Genomic DNA, 22,631 nt, shown 5'->3' with positions numbered 1-22,631 from the left:
CATTTTTAATGAAACGTTCCTTCTTAAATTGTTAACTTTATTACATTACATAAATACACATTTCTACAGAGAACAACAATATAAACACCAACAACTAATTGTCAAATTACAATCGTAACTATTTCTTTATACGTTTGTTTATCACAGCTCTTTTTACACGTCGATATGAAATTTCTAATTACCTGCAAATACAAGAAAAAACATGACAACAATGCGACTCGCGCTACTACTTCTCGGAACTGGGGCCCGGCCCTTAACGTCACTATGGTCAGAAATAATGGATTGGATACCAATGCCACATAACTGATGCTACCCAATATGTACCACATAATATTAAATGAGACGGGATGTTGGTAATGTAGGTACCTCACTAATCAGCCTTATTCCGTAGGTTGCGCCGCGCTAACGTTTCCATCGAGATCTTGGTGAACTCTTCCTGCATGCTCGTTTGTGTCTTCTCGATCAGGGCTCCAATGTCGTCCTTCGACATACCTTCAGTCTCGATCATGGGCAGAATCGACACGATAAACTCGCCTGTAAATTAGACAAATCAACAAATTAATAAAGGCAACATGAACCAGACAAATCGCGGCATCGCAATGACTTCTAAATGTTATGGGGTAAGTAAGGTATGTTTACTAGTAGAAGAGATCATATTTTTATACAGGAATTAATGCAATGCAAACATATTGCGCCGATCCCACAATCATTGGGAACAAACAGGGCAGGAAGAAAAATAATGCAATGCAATGATTTATATACAGTAACCGTTATTTATCATCGTGGTGTGTTTGTAGTGGTTACCCGGAATTAGGTACCTGAGTTTAACCTAAGCTTTGTTCCTTGCAAATTGCAGAACGAAGGTTAAATGTTGTATATATTACTTTTTTATGAATGGAACTCTAAACAATTTCAATGGCCATTTCCATGAACGGCAGGTAAAACCGATTTCAATACCAAACAAGTCAATCACCCACCTGAGCCGAATCTCTGTCGCTTTCCGTCCAGGTAGTGGTACTTGGAAACAACCACGGGTTGTATGGGAGCGCCTGCGTCCATCGCCACGTGGAACGCTCCCTTGCGTAGCGGCAGCAATTTGTCACCAGAGTGCCGCGTGCCCTCAGGGAATAGCAGCAATTTTCGCTGTCGACAAAAAAGGATAAGGATACTTAATTTTATGATGAACATTGTTTTAGGTGAGTAAAATGAGAAGATTTATGCATTTTCATATTTACTTCATTGTTTGTGGAAATTACAAATATAAAATATCTAATGTTCATGACGTTGGTTACCCAGCGCTATATTTTCAAAAATACTTAGGATAAATTATACATATCCAAGAATAAATATAGGTACATACCTATTCTTGATTTAATAAATTTTATAAATACGGGCATAGTTTAATAAAATAAATAGAATTTTTAATTAATTCAGGTATATAGTATTCTTAATTTATAAATTACTAGCTTTCCGCCCGCGGCTTCGCCCGCGTGGAATTCGGTTATATTGCGGTATAAATCACAACTATAAGAAAACTTCTCATTCCCACGGAAAAATCTAAGAAGCGCGATGTAACGCTGGATACGATGAGCTACAGGTTAAAGCGCGAGATATCATTGCACTTCTTACGTATCTTAAAAAAAACAACGTCACCACGTTTTAAAAAGCTATCATTCCACTTCTTACGTATTTAAAAACACATTGTTACCACGTTTTAAAAACACCCAGCGCCATCTATCGCATACCTCAAGAACTAAATAACTTAACTAATACTTATACCAATTAGTAATTCGTTGAATTATAGTTATTTCAGGATAAGTAGATGTAAAAAAAACAGTTAAGACGATAAAACAAATTGTACGTCATCCCTCGGGAATTCCTAATTTTCGAGGATTCATTATCGTATCATTTAGCTTCTAAATTTATATGTTCATATTCGTTTGCAATATATAAGTAGATGTAAAAAAAAACAGTTTAGACGATTAAACAAATTGTACATCATCCCTCGGGAATTCCTCATTTTCGGGGATTCATCATCGTATCATTTAGCTTCTAAATTTACATGTTTATATTCGTTTGCAATATATTACCTTGTTTTAAACGACACACAGCGCCATCTACAATCCATCCATCAAGCAAACAATATTTTTGTTTTCCCTCGGGAATATCTATTTTTTTCGGGATAAAAAGTACCCTATTATTTAATCCGGACTTCTAACTTTACGTCTGCAAAATTTCAAAGCAATCGGTTCAGTAGTTACGGCGTGAAAGCGGAACAAACAAACAAACAAACTCACTTTCCGATTTATAATATTATACTTCGGCCGTTCAGAGAATGCGTTCCTGACACCTATCAGTTAGTCACGACTAGTGATGGGCACAACATAACACTGAGTTCGTTACCGTTCCTTCAAAATGAACCGCCGCATTATTTTAAGATTATTTTCGTTTTAAATTGGCGGAATCATTTGTTTTATATTTTAGTTATTTAAGTGGAAACCAAAAAAAGGTAATATTCATATAATAAAATTGTTTTATTTATTCTTTGTTACAAGTACATTGAATTGAATGTGCGAACAGAATATTAATCAGACTCCGATTTGCTTGAGGAGGTGGTGTCTTCATCATCATCTTCGCCTACATGTATAATTATATTATTATCAATAACAGAATCAATCCTGATATCTCGGTCTAACAAAAGCCGGGTAATCAAATAAAAACAGATCGAAAACACTTGAAAAACGTGGTCTATGCGCACGAAACGACAACGGACGACTGTTTTAGCGTCACAAAATGGCGGCCCATAACGCCATTTGGGGTTACCATTTTTAATCTAAGTATAAAAATGCGGTTTGGTCATAGTTTTATTTTTATATTTCATAAAAGTTATAATTAAGTCTTATAGTCCATTATTTTCCAATTCTTAAAAAGAAAATCAAAACGTATTATTTTATATTATAACTGTATAAGAACAGATTACGATACTTGCCTGTTATTTTTAGCACAGCACTACAAAATATAAACCGCTGACATAACCTTGTAATAGCGCAGTATAGATTTAGAAAAATATTGTTTACCAAGTTATTTGACACTCAGTTTGGCACAAAATTATAACATTCATTGATTATTGATATAATAATGTTGTTTTAATGCTCCTCAATTGTTAAAACGGTAAACAACCAGCAAAAATATTTTTATCGTAACTGCAACGCCATTGCAAAGTTACGTCGTCAGTTCAATCGCGACGTGTCAGGAACGCATTCTCTGAATGGCCGAACTATAGTAAGGATAATTTTAGTTATTTTTATAGTATATATAGTATATATGTTATGGACCAAGTGATAAATTGGGCAGTATAAATAATGCCCGGTCATTATGAAAAATGCCCAATATGAGAGTGCAATTTGATAATAATTATTCAAATAATCAAATTGACCGGACACTATACATATTGCCCGTGACCTTTTGGGCAAAGTAATACAAACATATTAAAATTGACCGTTATTGCCATTTAATTTAAAATAAACTAAATATTAAACCACTTAAATAATCAGCCTCATGATTTGGATTAATTATGAAGGACTTCTGCCTTAAAAATCCACTAGCTTTCGCATTAAAAAGTTAAAGAAAGTCATATTAAAAGGGTGCTTATTAAACAGGCTCCTTTTTAATATCATTATTCGCCCCCAATAATGTATGTTGCCTTCTAAATTACTAAGTCAGCCACAATTAAGGAGCATCTAAATAATACTATCAGCCACTCGTTATCTTCTAAGTAAACCACTCTAAATACAACTCAGCATGATGGTTATTTTTTAGCATCTAAATTTGTAGCATGCATTCTAACAGTAAACTTCTAAAATATTATTAAATGACATCATAAAATATATTTATTTAGCTTCTAATTTTTTAACTCAGTACGTTTAAAATGTAAGCATGCAACATGCAGCAAGCATGGCTTCTGTCACGGCTCCGGTGCTGTGGGGCTCCGGCGGTCCCATGCGAGCTTATCGACGCAGATGGTTTTCACGCTCACCACCGCAGCTTCGGCTTGCTGACGCCGACGCGCCGACGCGTCGGCGAGCTTTAAAACTACCTGCGCCTCAGCTCGCAGGCCGCCTCGCCCCTCCGCGCCTACGCGGTTATGAATTGCACTCTAGGGGTAGGGCAGTCAAGACTACGTGAAGTCGGTTTTGCAGCGATACGTTTTAGTCACTAACTTCAATTTTTAATACAATGTTCTTCAATTGAGGGTTATAAATGGCAATATGCTAAAAACGAGGCCGAGTTAGTCACAATAATTGATGACCTTTACTTAAAGCTTTCTATAGAATATTTAGTTGGCGTTGTAAAAAAGACGAATTAGTTTATTAGAGGCTATGTCATTTCCCCGTTAGGACCAACCTCTCAAGTATGAGGGCGCGGGTTCGATGCCAGGTCAGGCAAGTACCAATGCAACTTTTCTAAGTTTGTATGTACTTTCTAAGTATATCTTAGACACCATTGGCTGTGTTTCGGATGGCACGTTAAACTGTAGGTCCCGGCTGTCATTGAACATCCTTGGCAGTCGTTACGGGTAGTCAGAAGCCAGTAAGTCTGACACCAGTCTAACCAAGGGGTATCGGGTTGCCCGGGTAACTGGGTTGAGGAGGTCAGATAGGCAGTCGCTTCTTGTAAAGCAATGGTACTCAGCTGAATCCGGTTAGACTGGAAGCCGACCCCAACATGATTGGGAAAAAGGCTCGGAGGATGATGATGTCATTTCCCCGTTGCTTAGTTATAAAATTAGAAGTTTAATCATGTGTCCAATAAATAATTATGTGGCTAGACTTATATTTTCCCACATTAAAAATTTAACATAAAATATAATTAAATTTAAAACAACAATTTTACAACATATCTTTGTTCTTTAAAAAAATTAAACTAAAGTTTAAGCAATAAGACTCCTTATTTGGCATAATTAACATCTGCTCTAATAAAAGTCAAATGAAAATATCACCGCATATAGCTTTATTATCAAATTGCCCAACTGCCATGTAGCAATATAATAATGCCCGTGCAATGTGATAAATAATGAAGTTAAGATAGTTATTAATCACTTGGCCCGATAAAGCTAGACATTATTCATAATGCTCGGGCATTATTTATAATGCCCGAATTAATCACATGGTCCATAACATATATATCGTCCGAGCCTTTTTCCCAAACTATGTTGGGGTCGGCTTCCAGTCTAACCGGATTCAGCTGAGTACCAGTGCTTTACAAGAAGCGACTGCCTATCTGACCTCCTACCCGTAACGACTGCCAAGGATTTTTTATGACAGCCGGGACCTACAGTTTAACGTGCCATCCGAAACACAGTTATTTTTATAGTATTCTTAATTAATTTAGGAATGCTTCAAAAGTTCTAAGAATACATTCTTGCATTTATCTTAAATGTTCCAATTGTTAGTTTTTGTTTGGGAATCGTCAAATATTTTCTTAAAATAATTTAAGCTGGGAAAACGACAAATTATTATCTACTTTTTGAATATCATGTAGTTTGCAAATATATAAATCTAAGTACTTGGGTATTATATTATTTAGTCGCGTGTGGGTAAAGCCTGTACACAGGTTCACGAGGCGAGGATTTAATTTGAGGGACCATAAAAGAACCAAAGAGATGGCATTGCTTTAATAATTAAAATTACACATTTTTTTCTCAAAACTGCAAAAACAAAACTTGAATTCTAAACTTCTTTTGCATGGTAAAGAAATGTTGCTAAGGAGGCACCTTGGCCTTAGTCACGAAGTCTTTTATCGATGAACCTACCAGTTAGGTAAGTGGTAGTTAAAATGCTAATTTGACATTGTAGTTTTCGCGAATACTTCTGGTTAATTTTCTATCTTACAAAACATGGTGGCAAGTTATAACTATCGAGGGTGGACTGCGGGATTGATCGGAAGAGTTACCGTGGCTCTGAACATAATGGGATTCAAAAGGAACAAAAGTAGGATTTAGTCACCTTTAGAAAAAGGCCGGAAATGAAATATCCATAAAGATCCTCAGTCAACATTTAACTATAACCGTTATTCACACCCACTACTCCTTATAGGTCAATAACCGAGTACTAAAAAAACATTATTGAGTACTGATGTAATTATTCCATTTACTTATACGGAAGCATTCCGCATTTATTTTGCTTTATATACAATATACGATTTAGATGACGCTGGCTGGTACAACGAACTCTTGTTTTGAATACGACATCAATAAAACTGGGTCTGCTTCAACGTAATTATGTAAGTATAGAGTCAGTGTAAGCTAAACTATTATACGTACCTAAACTATTGTTCAAGATTGCAACATCGATTTTGAAAACAGGAACTAGAAAGACCAGAGGTGCCGCACTATTCTTGTGGAGTGTCAGCAATTGTAATACAACAGAAAACGAATATTACAACAATTGTAATTAATAAATACGAACGTTAAGTGTATCTATCTGACTACCTCGATTTCAGGCCAACGCACATAGGGTATTTTTTACCCGGCTGCGGGAAGTAATTCCCTCGGGAATAGAATGAAACCGTTGGCGGTATTTAATTATTCCTATATAGATAATCTAAGTCATAATGATGAGTGATAAAATCTAGGCATTGTTGTGCATTTTAATGTCAATTTAATTGCATATTGGATATGTTTTTGCTGGATAGACAAGTTTTACCAAATACAAAATACAACGCACATATCTAACTATGTCATTAGTAAGACAAACGTTAACTTTTAACCTGTAAACATATTGTATGGGCATTGTTTTAGTTTTTGTACTATATTGCCCTTTATTTACCTGTATCAATATAGTACCAAGGAATGGAAAATTCTTTGTTGTCGTCCGTACCGCCCAGGATATTTACACATACTTATCAAATGTTAGCTTAGAAATGTACATGCTCGTTAATTTTAGAAGGAAGAGGTATACGTACGTATTGTGTACGCCAGCTCATTCCTAGCGATTAGATCATATGGTATGACGAAATGCGCCGTAAAACAACACAAGTACAAGGTCTCATTGTTTGCAAAACTAACATAGATACAATATATGTATAGTTCTCTTACAGGAAAACGCGCCGGTCCTTGCACACGAATATATATTGACTTATGAATTTGAACCCATTCTGGAAGGCGATTTGATAACGAAAATGCTTTATCTAAGTATCTAAGAGGAACCGGAAAAGTAAAAAAATAGGCTCATAAATTTTCTCGATAAAGATAACAACGGTGCAAATTCCTACAGTATGTACCTTTGCTCTGTTATTTTGATGAGTAATGGAGCTAATACTATGATTAGATCGGATGACTGGTAATCCTTCAACTTTGATATGAAGACAAGAAATCAACTAGACAAATATAGGATTCAATTCAGCGGAATTAATGGATATCTACGTCTATGGTTGAAAAAAAACGGTATGTTTTAAGGCTCATGCAATGTTACCTTGTGATTCTTAATAGCATCGACTTGCTTGTTGAGGGCATCGCGTGCAGTCTGTGCGCCTCTGTCTATGAAAACGGTGCCCCACAGCCAAGTCGCAGTGCCGAATGGTACAAGGTACTGCAACGATCGCTTCGCTACCACCGTACACCGGGACATGAGCGGCCATATAATTGCTAGAGCTAAAAACAAAAAAAAATATGTTCGTCAGTTCGGCTTCAAAAGAGGTCAAAACATAACCTGACCTAAGGCCCAAGTTCAGGACAAAAATTACTATGAATTTTACGACCAGTTGTCAAAGTTAACAGTTGTATAAAGAAAAGCGGACGTATATGATGAAAATGGGCCTAACAAAATTTCATCAAATCTTAGTCACACATTAAGAAACTTCCAATTGCATAACAGGCCAGTAAACCACTAGCATACTTTCTATTTTGGACAGTTACGGAGCGGAAATAAATATTCATTTAATTGTTTACGTTGGCTATGCTATGCACGAAAAGATGGTATTTCTTCTCTTACATAGTGCAAGTACTATGTAGGTACATCTAGTGAATGGATATGAATAGCATTCAGTATTAGTCATGACAATCACTTAGTGAGGTGATTGTAGCTTTCATAGAAATGATAACAGTCCGTAAATTAATTTAAACTACCTACCTAGCTACGATACCTGCTTGGTTTTTTTGATTAGATATTTTTATATTAGGTAATAAAAAATGAGGCAGTGTAAGGCTTTAATTAATTGCAAAACATTGCTTTTCAAAATAACAGTTCTTATACTTTTTATAAATATAAGTACTAAATTTAAATTAACCCAAGCAGATATGGGTCTATTTTTGGCTTATTACAAATCTTTCGACATGGCTCTGGACTCGGGAAAAGTAGCGATTCTTTCAGCCCAATTTTCTCGTTCGAGATTATTTTTAATTTATCAGCTCTATTTGCTATAGTCGAAATAAATTGACAAAATAGTTGCAAGCTAACGAAAAACAGCATTGTTATCTTTTTAATATCAAATACCACCCACGTGCATTCCTTTATCTAGGATAATTTGGAGCCACTGATAACAACACTGAAAACAATATTTGGATATAATATTTGCAAGTCAGAGAATGGATTAAATAAAGTGATAAAATACTAATAAGATCCGTTTTGTTTTCTACATATTCTAAACAGCTGACCATAAACTTGAAACTTTGACATATTTGATGGGAAAATTAGGGGCCTGATTTTTTCGAGAGCAGGATGTCATCTGTGATAGATAGGTAGGTACCTAGGTACTTCTAATGATCGTTATGAATCTTGGCTGCGGAAATTGACAAGATAAGGTTCAAAATGGGGCTAATACCTGATTATTTTGTCAGAAGCATCTGTAAAAACATCTAAACACTTTATTATCTAAAGTGATTGTAGCTTTTCCGTTTATTTGTTATGTAAAAATATGATATTAGTATCTACCTACGGATATTTTCTCTAACAAGGGTTGTTTCTACACAGTCAATAACATCCTAACTATCCTAATCCTAACTAATATTATAAATGAGAAAGTAACTCTGTCTGTCTGTCTTTCTGTCTGTCTGTCTGTCTGTCTGTCTGTCTGTCTTTTCTTCACGCCTAAACTACTGAATCGATTTGTGTGAAATTTGGTACAGATATAGTTTGAAACTTTGAGAAAGGACATAGGATAGTTTTTATTACAAAAAAAATATAAAAATAAAATTTATTCCGGACATATAGCGCCACCTATTGGTCAAACCAAAAATCTACCGGAAGTTACTATTCCACGCGAAAGAAGTCGCGGGCAAAAGCTAGTTTAGTTCATAAATCAGTTACTTAACAGCATAATGTTCACTGTGTCAACTTCATATCAATTTAATTGTACAATTTATTTTGTAAACACGAAGCACGTCGGTGATCACGCGTGTTTACGTAGGATGGTCATAAAGCATGAGCTATTCATCAAACCTACTAATGTGTACAAAATATTCACATTACAAGTACTAATTGCTGTAATAAATGCCTACCATGTAGGTGGGTATGTGTTTCTGTAAGTACGATCAGTATCTTACATTTAACTTGAATGTCACGACTGAAATTCTTATTCTCATACTTTTACTTCGTAGATTTACTTCCGTGCTATATATGCCAATCGCAATACTTACGTAAGTCTAAGTACCTACTTACTTTCATTAATTCGTATTTATTCTATCAATGGATACTATTTATTCAATAGTTTTACAAAATGATCTTATTATAGGGAAATATTAAAACTAAGTATCAAAATATTCATCCGCATCGCTTACATATAAATATGAGATGTTTTTTGCCTGCACCTATTTACAAACATTACTGCTATGATTGTCAGAGCATGATCAGTCATTGTAAAAAAAGATTTACTATCGTAAATAATGGCCTGTGACAGGTAATGTAAATTACAATGTATATGCCTCATTTACTGTAATCACATATTTTTATAATTGAGACAAAACTCTCCTGTATCATGATAAGACCGGAAAATATTATAAGTCTGTATTCACAATTATATTGTTATTACTACTATTAAAATAAAATATACATGCTAACGAGTACCTATGAATATATTAACTGTAATGAACCTATTGCTCAAAACTGAAATTTTCCCCAGTTATTATAGAAAAATGTTGGAATAAGACAAACAGCGATGGCGCAAGTATTTTCCTTGAACTTTTCCTGGTCTACGGATGATTCGAAAACTCAGACAAAGTTCAGAATGAAAAATATTTTTTCGTTCATGTGTTACCTACACCTAAACGATACTTTTCCTAAGGCACACTTTGATGTTACCACAATATGACAAACACTAACTATTCCCTTGTTAAGCCTTAACTAAACGTTAGTTTACATTTAAAATATAAAATACTACATACCGTAAAGATCCAGGGCACTTTGATGGTTCAGTAACACCACCGCTCCCCGACTATTGTCCACATTTTCTAGACCCCTCACTGTCCACCGAAGACCGAGTATCTTCGCGAAACACCTCAAGAAGAATGCTGGTATTCTGAAAATTAATATTTATAACGTCTTAAAATTGATAGCTTCTGCTTCCTCTGTCTACTAAACCTTCAGGCTAAATTTTCAGTGTAAAAAAATACGTGCTGTAGTTTCATGGCTACCATGACCGAGAGTGGGAACGCGAGATATTTATTTTATTTATATTCAGGAGTATTCAGGATTCAGGAGGAACGTCATGAAAGCCGAATGAATCACTGCTTAGAAAACTATCGCCACCATCATTATAAAGGAAATATGAAAAACAGTGTCATGTTTTGGAAAGATCACTGTGCAGAAAAAAAAAACTGACTCAGTGTTCTTTCACCGTATTTTAATGAGGCGGCCTTAAAAATATCGGATTTAGATGGTTTGGGTTTGGACCTAGAATTAAAGTAAGTCGATAGGTATTACATTAAAAATAAGGTGATGATCAACTTTGGGTGATCGATAGCATGATAAGTAGAAAGTGTAGGTAGGTGACTAGGTACACAATACTTAATAAAATTATAAACGAGCTCTTATCTAATTGGTAATTAACATGTTTGCCACGGCCGCGCCTTCAACTTTATTTAATTTCACTAATTGCAATGAGCGCTTGCATCAGTCATATCAGTTCCGTTTCACGATAATTATGCTAGTTTACAAACAACGATAGTTATGGAAAGTTAATAATAATTATTATATGGTAAATTTTGGACGTATTAAGTCCTACTGCTGTTACCTGCATTGCAGAGACCATATCAGGCATATAAAGAATGCAGATTCTCATTATCGCAGATCAAATTATGATATTGTATTTTAGCATCAATAGCGATTATTTCACCACCTTTTTCGATATTTTTGCTGTTATATTAATAATTACCAGAAACTATTTATATATTTGTAGGTAGGAGTTTTATTCCAATAATTAAGGGTAGATTGTCGAAACCAGAGAGGTTTGCTATCGTTACGATACTTTTTTTCGGGCTTTGCCTTACCGAAGCCAGCTAAAAAAGACACTTCTTCTATAATCATGTCACGTCTAGGAAGGCCATTGCCACTGGTATCTGACAAGGCATTGTTTCAAAATGCGTCCCCGGTTACAGTTTCCACTTACATAACCGGAGCAACGGTACCTACCTACCTGCTTATACACACTACATAGTATAAAACAAAGTCGCTTTTTCTGTCCCTATGTCCCATTTGTACGCTTAAATCTTCAAAACTACGCAACGGATTTTCATGCAGTTTTTTTTATCACATAGAGTGTTTCAAGAGGAAGGTTTATATGTATAATAACATGCATTAAGTAATGGGGAAATACTGTTATCCCGTGCGAAGCCGGGACGGGGTCGCTAGTACGAAATAAAGATTGAATAGTTTTTTTTTAAGTCTGTAGTTTTTCTGCAATCTGTACTCTATGGTTATTCCACAAATATGGTGCGAGTTGCGAAACCTTGATACGACTGTTCTATGTATAAAAAAATATTCTAAACATAGGTACCTATAATAGAATCCATTGTAGCAAGATAGATAGGTACCTCTACACATTTATGAAATATAGATTTTTCAAATACAATTAATTACTCTTATGTAGCAGGAACGTTACGTTAGTATTAACGTCATGAATGTGGTTTATCGCGAATGAAGGAAACCAATTACAATAATAATATGTCTGAAACATACCAGCGTATGTAGGTAAAGATAGGTACCTAGCTACAATTTTGTTTTTAGATGTAACTCACATAATTAAACTTTAACCTCAGACTATCTGATAGAATGTAATGCTGGAACTTCCTCGTTTTTGTTATGCTTCATCGATATTAATAGGTCTGTATTTATTTACCGAGTCATTCTTTCGTTTATCTGAATTCTTTTCACTGCAATCGAAACGTTAGGTATCGATCCTTATCTTATTTTACTACGGTCTAAAAACTATTAAATTCTGAACGATCTTCGCATTTGACCGTGAACATCAATGTGATAAGACAATCAGCATTTTTCAGCAACGACAACCTACAGTTATTGAAGTATGATTAATGTTAAATTAAATGTGACTTCAGTTAAGTACCCACAAGTTTTTTACCAAACGTAGGTAGCTATTTAAAGGCAGGTCTACGGTAGACGAACCGACGAACCGACCCGCCTTAATAATCTGTGACCAAACTAACAATGGAAATGAAAAATAACTGTAATGTACACCATATACTTAGGCAACTATTTTAATCTTATCAATATGTATTTTATTGCAGAGTTATGAAAGTGTAATTCAAACGACACACATTTTATGGCCTTCAATATTGTTTGAATTAAGCCAGACATGAAAAAAATACTAAATAGCTATTATTGCAACACAATACTGAAAGTAGTTTTAATGAGAATGCGATATAAGTCTGGGGCCCGATTCTCCTAAGTTAATAATGTCAAAATCGAATAGAAATCGAATCGCAATATGATCGCAATAGCAGTTTTAACCATATCGGGCATTCTGCTACTAATAAAAGACCAATCGTATTCGATTGACATTTGATTGGTGTGCGATTGGTCTGCTATTTTGGTAATTTTGATCTATACGGTAGTTTGCTGTGCAATCGTAAATCATTTGCAGACAAAATTATTCATTATTGAATGACAGAAAAGGATAAAAACGTTTATTTCAAAGAAAAAATAGCGGAATGCCACATACGCTTCAATCGTAATCGAGTCGGGATCGGATCTCAGTCGAATCGAGTCGAACGTCAATCGAATGTTGCTTAAGTAAAATTAGGAGAATCGGGCCCCTGCATAAAAAACATTACATAAAATAAAATCATATAGGATAGGTAGATAGGTACTTACAGTGCATTTCTAGGATCAAATGGCTTGATCAACATAAGTGGCACTGGAGCTGTGGCGAATATCAACGACATTACTGTAAACAATGTGAACTGGAACAAAAAACTTCATTAGATACAACTGCCAATGTTTGTTTCAGATATCGGTCTCATCATACCTACACATTGGATTGATAACACTCCTCGTATTTAGGGCTGCCATTTCGGCTCGAATTTCGCCAAACCCGGACAAACATTAAAAAAACCCGGACATTTGGCGTAAATCGCATTTTTTCCACGAACGAGTACGATTTTTTAAAACAAAATAATACCTAATTTGTAACCCATTTACTATTAACATATACTTAAATTGAATGAGGTGTTTCTTTACATAAAAAGTGTCCGGGTTTTCCCCGGACACTTCTTGAAACCCCGCCCGGACGGCCCCCGGACGGCCTCCAAACGAGGACAAATCCGGGGAAACCCGGACGAATGGCAGCCCTACTCGTATTTGAGATTATTAAGTAATTTTTAATTTGGTGAGGTAGGCCTTTCTGCTGTGCACCACATTTTTTACTTAGATACAGAATTCATAAGATTAATCAATAGATCAATTAATAAGATTAATACCTATAATAAATCGGATATCTACTCTTTCATTACCACTATCTACTGTCTTAAGTCCGATGGATTCTAAAGTCCACAGATAAAACATTTTCATCTGATAATGTAGATTTATACATTTATCGGAGCATTTATTAATCCCCATTTTTAATTTCGGACACTAATCAATTTAACGATAAGGCACAGGATGCAATTAAGTAATTTAAAATTGTTACCTTAATATAATATCTGGCCATAGAACTGATTGTGAAGAGTATGATGAGAAGTGCCATCACGCACCCGAAAACGACGTTGGCCGACATTTTTACTTCTTCTGGGAATACCTAAAACAACACACTCCAAATGATTTTTGTTGACACATCTAAAACACAAACAAATTATATTAGACACATTGACTATCATGCAGATTATATGGGCAGCATCGTGCCATCCCGATGCGATAAAAGTCTCCGGGAGAACTGAGCACTTAATTGATAACAGTCAGAGATATGGTTGTTACCCACTACGTAATTGTCCTTATTTTGCGAACACAACTACAAGAAGCGAGACTTCGCGTTCCTTTATAAAACTGCGAGTGAATGTGTAGCACCCGGTACTTGGTTCTATTTGGTAAGAGGCACCACTGATTGTGATTGTTACCGACTGGACTGGATACTACAAAGAACTATCAAATCGGTTAGGAGTCCATAGGTACCTACGTACAGTACGATATACATGACGACGTACCTAACCCTATTCAAATAAATCTATCTTCAAATATGTAGTTGTACCTAACAGAAAGTCGTGTTAGTTACACTATTTATAAATTGGAACGACTGAATTGATCTGGGGTCCGATTCTCCTAAGTTAATAATGTCAAAATTGAACAGAAATCGAATCGCAATATGATCGCAATAGCAGTTTTAACCTTATCGGACATTCTGCTACTAATATAAGACCAATCGTACCTATTCCAATGACATTCGATCGGTTTGCGATTGGTCTGCTATTTTGGTCTATACGGTAGTTTGGTGTACAATCATTTTGCAATCGTAAATCATTTGCAGAAAAAATGATTCATTATTGAATGACAGAAAAGGATAAAAACGTTTATTTCAAAGAAAAAATAGCGGAATGCCACATACCTACGCTTCAATCGTAATCGAGTCGGGATTAGATCTCAGTCGAACCGAGTCGAACGTGAATCGTATGTCGCTTAAGTAAAATTACGAGAATCGGGCCCCTGGCTGACTTGGTGAAGAAGTAGCTTAGAAACAGGAGATGGACGTAGAATATCTTTTTATCCCCATCCATACCTATAAGTACTTAGGTATAAGTAGTAGTTAATGCAAATACATATTGATAAACTATTTAATAAGATTAAACGCGCACCTTTGTAGCCCGGTGGCTAGGTACAATAGGTACAGGTGTACCAAGTAGATTTTTCTACCATCCGAGAGTACTGAAGAAAAACATATGTAATGTTCGTAGTCGTGATTTAGAACACTGCAAAAACAAAACGCTTCTTTTTATATAAACATTCGCTCATTGAACTTAAAATAAATAACTGGTTTAGTAGGTATCTAAAATATTATAGCGTCTACTTTTTCCTCGAGCCTAGTTTGTCATCCAAAGTGCGAAGTCACATCTTAGTAAAGGACTTTGGACCTTGGACTATGACAGCCACAATGACGCGTTCTAGTCATCACAATATTACGCCAATTATGTTAATTGAATCGAAAATTATAAATAAATGCTTACAAGGCGGCGTTTATTTTTAGGTTTCTGTTATTCATCATGATTTGAAATTTGCCAATAGGTAAACCTACGAGGACCATACCACAAAGGAACAAATAGCCTTGCAAACTCCTTGTTAGGATAAGCGCGCCAAAATAAGTCTGCGTTTCGAAAATATAATATTTGTATTGTGTCAAAATCATCGTCGAAACTATAATAAGAACTCGAACTACTATTATTGACTCTTGAGGGCTTACAGGTGATAAATAATAATAAGGTAATTTATTCAATCGTCTATATACTTGATATTCATAAATAAAATTTAAGCCAGCCTAGTTAGAATATCAAAGCTACGTTACAGCATTTAAGTTACCCATAGTTGAACTTGTAGGTCCGAGTAAAATCTCATTTGTCACTAACTTTCCAATAAACGTAGCGACCACGTAAACTTATCATAAGCTGCTAATTATATTTAAGTAAGCACAAAACAATCAGTATTTACTCAGTCATATTTAAGTTAACTAGAGATAGACGTTGTTGATCACACACGTGGTCCCTATCAATTGCAGCTAGCCGGATGCAATGTTTGCTAATTGATGCATTACTCTTAATTAGTTACATTTAATATTTAGATAATGATTTGGGTATATTATTAAGCTGAAATCAAGTTCTCATTACGAACATCAAAGTTAACTCCGTAGAATTTGTTTATAGAGGTTTAAAATTCAGGTAACAGTCCTGATTAAGTCTATAAACTATTCAATTTTGTTAACTACGTACTTATCAGAGTTATAGCTTGGAAATATTTACAATTTTAATATCGTTGCACGTGGGATCCGATAACCCTTTTGACCACTATCACGCACTCATCAATGTGATCATATGAGTACAACACAACACTGATTAGTTACCCACTATTTCCACAGACAGGGATTACTGTAATCGAAACGATACATCAGTTAGGTATTAGTTGAAGAATGTAATCATTTAATCACTTGCTCGATATGCCTAGGTATGAAGTAATATTGTACCTTTTGGTTTAACCTTAGCACCTAGGCAACTAAATTTATTTTTTTATGACCCCTGTCTCAATATTTATCTCCTTTGAAAATTATCGCATTATCGATACTTATTAGCGTATTCGATAGCATTATTTTTTTTGCCGATCGATTTCTTCGCTTTTAGCACTCATTTTGCAGCTAGGATCGTTTGAAAATGAAGATTCAGGGAGAGGTAGTGGTTTTATGCTTGTTTGTAGCCATTTGTTATGATTGCAAGATACCTTAAATGTGGATGTTTCAAAATAATGACATCCTACTTGTTGCTTTGCCTACTGATGAAGGAAGACTAAGTTCGAAGAGTCTGAAACCAATTTGTTAGCAAACAATTTTGTTTCTTAAATCTAATGACCATCTGGGCGATACTCTTAAACTCTTGAATTCCAAAAAGGACTACGTCTTTCCAGTTTTAATGGAACATTTGGAATTCAAGGACTTTGATAGATAAATCGATGATGTAATCTTTTTTTTGTCAATTCACACCTACGATTTGCAGGACGGCATTTGTGACGGGCAGGAGGTAAAAAACACAAGCATTTCCATAAATTGTCTTTTGAGAGTTGGATATGCGTGAACTGTAGAATATGATGAAAGTTCTTCCAACTTTGCCCACCGACCACACCACATACTAAGAAGACGGATCACAATCCATACAAAATTGCCCCACGTCCTATAACAGTGTAACGTATCTAAAAAAAAAGATAAAAATGTTTAAAAAAATATGTTTAATATATTTTTTTACACCTTCATACGAAAAAAATGCTTTAAAATTGTTCAGGCGCGTGATCAAACAAAAAAATAATTTAATAAAATAGTCCATAAAAAGTCCTATGAACGATGTTTTCATAACAGCGCCTGAATAATTTTAAAGCATTTTTTCGTATGAAGGTGTAAAAAAAAATTATTAGAGAGTATGCCATATTTTGTTAAATTTTTTTTTGAGGTACTTACGTCACATTGTTATAGGACGTGGGGCAATTTTGATCCATCTTCTTTTAAAATAAAAAGGTGGAAGTTGGAGTGGGTTGTGTTTTGTTACTAACATCTTCACATGCAAACAGTTGAATCTATTTTGATTTCTGGTGTGGCTATGTGGAAGTCAGTGGAAGGATGCGTGCTGCTATGTGGACACTGGATGCGGTTGAAAGCCAGAAGGTAATTATTTACGAGAGCATCTTTTAACCTGGATGGATGTCTGTTGGTATCTAGACTAGTTAACGTTTGTTAAGGACATAGATCCAGCGAACATAAACAAGTTCGTGAGAATTTGATGCTATTCCCTACTTCCCTAGGGATGAATGGAAACTGAATGGAATAGGCAATTCTTACACGAAGTAGGTTTAAGATTTGTGTGATTTTGAATTAAAAGCTGGAAAGAAAAAGGCATTTTTTTAATAATTGTACCTATCTAATTAGATGCAATTTTCAGCAGATGATTATTTTGCAGAAATGATAGGTCTATGCGTTGCCAAGGACGTCAAAGCGTTGCTTCTGAGGCACTCAATTTGGGGGTCTCCCCATCAGATTTATTTATGCAAACGTAGGTACATTCGTACAGAAGTTATTATTGAATGTTTAATGAAAACTGTCTACTAAGATTATTATAATTCACTAGGCATAGGTTAGTACCCATCTACAACAAAAACTTAGTTTTTCCTATGCTACACGCCTAAGAACTATGCCAATATAGGGACTAAATTAATAATTATAGGCTTATGGACATGTTGTAGTTTTCCTCACTACACCGACTACCTAACATACAGTAACAATCAATTTATAAGATGATTCACTTTCACTTAAAACACCACGGGTGTTCCCTTACCAAATATTAAAACTAAACAATTCTTAACTCACTATTCTACTTACTTTATGGCCGTAACCTTAGATAAAAAAACACAATAACGCTTCAAACACCGTAGCAACAATTTTCTTTTAACGTGGTAACATTAAAATTTATTTATTGTAAATAGAAAAAGTACCTATTTTGCGGAAAGACTGCGTACTCGGAGCGAGTGCATTAGTCACGCGACCTGCGCTCGGCACTACGACGACAACACTGATGATTGTATGACTAAACTTCGGTTCGACCGACTCCTCTAAATTAAATGCACTGAGCGCGTCAGCGTAGATAAACGATAACACGTTTACGCGTGAATAGTTACAATAACACGGTAAACACACTCAGTAGTTACTGTGCCAGTTTAAATTAAATTATTGACAAAAGCGTGTCTAAGTATAGTCTTAATTTTTTTAAAATAATTAGGTAATATTTTTTTAGCGGTCCCGGTTGATCCCGGGAGCTATACGTTAAGTAATATTAGTAATATTTTAAATTACTGAACTTTTGTACTTCATCTGAGATTTATGCCTACTAAGTAATATCGTACCTGTTTGTTTGAACGCGGTAATTTCAGAAACTACCGATACATTTAAAAATAAGTCAATGTTAGATATAGAAATATAAAAATAATCTATTAAGTATATATTTTTTTACATGGTATACTACATTGAAAGTACCTACTTCATATTATAATATTCATCCACGCACCATCCACCCACACACCCCCTGGCTAAAAACCACGTCAAAATAGGTTCAGCCAAATGTGAGAAAAAAGCAAACATACACACATGCAGGTCAAACTGACAGCTTCATTTTTTTAGTCAAGTTAATAATCAAAGTAAACTACAAATCTCACACATGTACCTAAAGAAAAAGTTAACTCAAAAAATCACTCCAGAAAAGATGGCAAACTGATTCCTCCATCCCTGTGGGTGGCAAGTGTTCTTAAAAAATTTTTTTTTGAACATAGCTAGGACCTACTTTCAATTTTTTTTTTAAATGATAATGATGCTATGCATAATTCAAAAAATAGAATTTTGAGTTTACGCTTTTTAGATCTAGGTGTGCAGAATATCCAGAAGGATTGAAAAAGAGAAACAAATTACGAGTAATAATATTATATTATCATATATCTATAATCACATCACATAAATAAGTAATTACATCTACAAATTAGTAAACTAGATTTGGTGTAAGTTTAGACTTTATTACAAAATACTGTGTCCTTACAAGCATATTAAAATAAAAATTGACTGCAACACGTTTCTGTATTCAATATTTGATTTAAGAGCTCCAAAAATTGTAAAGTAAATCTGTCAAAACATTTTTTTCTTCATTGCAGTGTATCTTTCAGTGTACTCATTGTATCCTTCCAGAGATACCAGCAGCTTAGGTTCAAACAAATTGCCATCCAGGTTTATTGTATGCATTTTTGAATCTCGAAGTAAACTTGGTCGAATAGCGTCCAAGCTTAAACAATTTTCTTCAAGTCTCAAAATTTTGAGTCTAGGTGCTTGATGCATGTCTTCACTGAGTATTGATATTTCATTTTGACTTAGATTTAGCTCGGCTGCATATAATTCTGACATTCCACTGGGTACCTCTGTTATCTTATTGTTGGACAGCTCTACCACCTCTAAGCTGTGCAGCCCCAATAACTGTGTTGGAAACTCCTTTAGCCTGTTGTTGTTCAGATACACTTGTTTCAAATTACTCAGCTTTGCAAAGGAATCCGGCAGGAATGTGATTAAGTTATTTGAAACATTGAACAACTCTAGTTTCTTCATACTACCAAGGGATTCTGGAATTGCCTCTATCCTGTTGGTATCCAGGTTGAGCTGTTTTAATAATTTAAATTTAGAAATATCATCTGGTAGGGTCGTCAGTCTATTCTTAGAGAGGTCCAAGTTTCTAAGAATTTCACTTAAATTAAGAGCTTCAATTGGAATTTCTTTCAGTTTGCAATTGGACAGTTGTAAAACACCTGTTTTCGATGCTGTTTCATAGTGTTGTTTTATTCCCGAATTACCCATTTCAATGAACTCACTATAATTTCTTATTTAGAGACCAATACACAAAAAAAATATAAGTTTCTACAAGTTATTTATCGGGAGTTTACTATTGTGACTTGAATTTGTAGTTTTTTTGTCTTGTTTTGAGCTGTCACTTCCAATCATTTGACTGTTTGACATTTGGACACATCACAAACATTGACATTTACTTTCTATATGACGTGCCCATAGATGTAATATACTAAACAAGATTGCGCACGCTCAAAATATATATTTACGAAAATATACTCTATTCCAACGCAATAAGGTACTAAATTGGTTGCATAATACACAGAGGCAAATCCGAGCCGAGAGGGATAGTTAGAACGGACCTTGCCAGCATAAAAAAATGTTGTGATCAACAGTTTTGTCTTTCCAAAAAAACAATTGAATCACTTATATTTTTATCATATTTTAACAATTGTAAGTCTACAAATTAATAGCAATCGCATTAATTTATTCGTATTTATTCTTAAAACATAAACAACATATTTTTTTATTTTGCTTTTTTTTATTTTCTAGCGGTAACCCTGAACATTCTTGGCGCGTAATCAGCATTTAAAATGTTGTTTATATTTTTTGTATTAAATCAATTTAAACTATTAAAATGGTGAAAAAGTGTTGCGTTTATACTTGTGAAAGTGAATCCTATGGTGGTTGCAATATATCGTTCCACAGGTAAGCTAGTATACTTCGGCCGTTCAGAGAATGCGTTCCTGACACGTCGCGATTGAACTGACGACGTAACTTTGCAATGGCGTTGCAGTTACGATAAAAATATTTTTGCTGGTTGTTTACCGTTTTAACAATTGAGGAGCATTAAAACAACATTATTATATCAATAATCAATGAATGTTATAATTTTGTGCCAAACTGAGTGTAATGTCATATAATAAAATTGTTTTATAATAACATTTTCGTAAATCAAACAACTAGGGTGCCCATGAATTCTTGTAATGAGTCAAAATATGGGTGATGGATTTTAAAACTGTGGTACTATTGTTATATATAGCTTCCCAAAAAATGAAGAAAGGCGACATAAACGGCTCAGCAGTGCATGTGTAAAGCAAAAATACAAAATAAAACAGTCTTCACTTTAAATCTTCCTGCTTTTATACTGCTAATTCCCGCTAATTATTAAAAGCGTATATTAGTATTAAGGTCACAAACTGCGTAAGTTCAAATTTCAATACCAATCTGTTTTTTAAAATATTCGCAAATTCGGATTTGTCTCACATAGCTTAATCTCATAGTCACTCTATTAGAAAGGGACAGACGGCCTCCGTACTAACTGTTTCACTCGGCTCGTTTTTTGTGTAAAGGTGCGCAGTCCTGTTTACTATATTATGTCTATGGACGTGCCCTAAAAGTTGTAGAAATATGTAAGCGATGCACAGCTCTACTCTACGGAGACACCTCTATCTCATGCAAAACTAGAACTTTCTTCGATAAAATAGTGAGCTGCAGTAACTACTTAGAATTATTATTTGTATTTTATTCTAGGCAAGTTTTAGTTTTACAATTTATTAAACGATGATTTGTTTACTAGAAAAAATACTGAGGCAAACAGTTGCTTATTAAAAGCTACTAACCTCCCCACTCAGAGACATTTAATGATTACTTAAGTCACTCCTTAGTGACGGAATGTCATACAAATCCTTCACTAAGGAATGGCTTAAGTAACCATTAAATCAGCGGGGCCCAGCAGGGCCAAGGCCTGCCGGGGCTGCGGGTTGTTCGAAAGAGATACCGCGGCCCTGGTACATAAAAGGCCTATGACGGAACACGACGGTTTTTAGTCAGTAAGAGTCTGACACTCCCTCACCGCTGCTAACCCACAGCGGGAGGGGTCATTTGATGATTTTTAACGTCGGAAAAAAAAAGTAACCATTAAATGACTCTGAGTGGGGAGGTAAGACTTTTGACGCTACAAATATCTTAGTAAAAGTTTTCGGTGCGACTTATTGTTAAATTTATTCAAACTCAAATAAATAAAATTAAATGAAGACTGCCGAGATTGAGCGTCTCCAGACCTCGTTTCTCAC

At 34.9% G+C, this 22,631-nt stretch overlaps 2 protein-coding genes across 3 annotated transcripts; both read right to left on the bottom strand.

Annotated features, from left to right (window-relative positions):
• Nucleotides 1-20: 20 nt before the first annotated feature.
• Nucleotides 21-18,818, bottom strand: LOC124637674 (1-acyl-sn-glycerol-3-phosphate acyltransferase alpha-like). Of its 2 annotated transcripts, XM_047174298.1 has the most exons (8): nucleotides 18,562-18,712; nucleotides 14,137-14,244; nucleotides 13,323-13,411; nucleotides 10,379-10,512; nucleotides 7,473-7,651; nucleotides 978-1,143; nucleotides 367-534; nucleotides 21-182 (listed from the first exon to the last, which is right to left on the bottom strand). In XM_047174298.1, the coding sequence occupies exons 2-7, from the start codon at nucleotides 14,221-14,223 to the stop codon at nucleotides 371-373; spliced, it is 819 nt and encodes a 272-aa protein (XP_047030254.1). In that variant the 5' UTR covers nucleotides 14,224-14,244; nucleotides 18,562-18,712; the 3' UTR covers nucleotides 21-182; nucleotides 367-370. The 2 variants fall into 2 exon arrangements, with proteins under 2 accessions (XP_047030254.1, XP_047030262.1); XM_047174306.1 differs by having other exon boundaries at nucleotides 21-534; nucleotides 18,675-18,818.
• An 823-nt stretch (nucleotides 18,819-19,641) lies between these two features.
• On the bottom strand, nucleotides 19,642-20,711 carry LOC124643762 (leucine-rich repeat-containing protein 57). The gene has a single exon (XM_047182839.1). The coding sequence runs from the start codon at nucleotides 20,566-20,568 to the stop codon at nucleotides 19,852-19,854; it is 717 nt and encodes a 238-aa protein (XP_047038795.1). The 5' UTR covers nucleotides 20,569-20,711; the 3' UTR covers nucleotides 19,642-19,851.
• Between the last annotated feature and the right edge of the window lie 1,920 nt (nucleotides 20,712-22,631).

The sequence above is a fragment of the Helicoverpa zea genome, chromosome 2, assembly GCF_022581195.2.
Source record: "Helicoverpa zea isolate HzStark_Cry1AcR chromosome 2, ilHelZeax1.1, whole genome shotgun sequence".
NCBI classification, from domain to species: Eukaryota; Metazoa; Arthropoda; class Insecta; order Lepidoptera; family Noctuidae; genus Helicoverpa; species Helicoverpa zea.
This window is presented reverse-complemented; position numbering and strand designations above follow the sequence as displayed.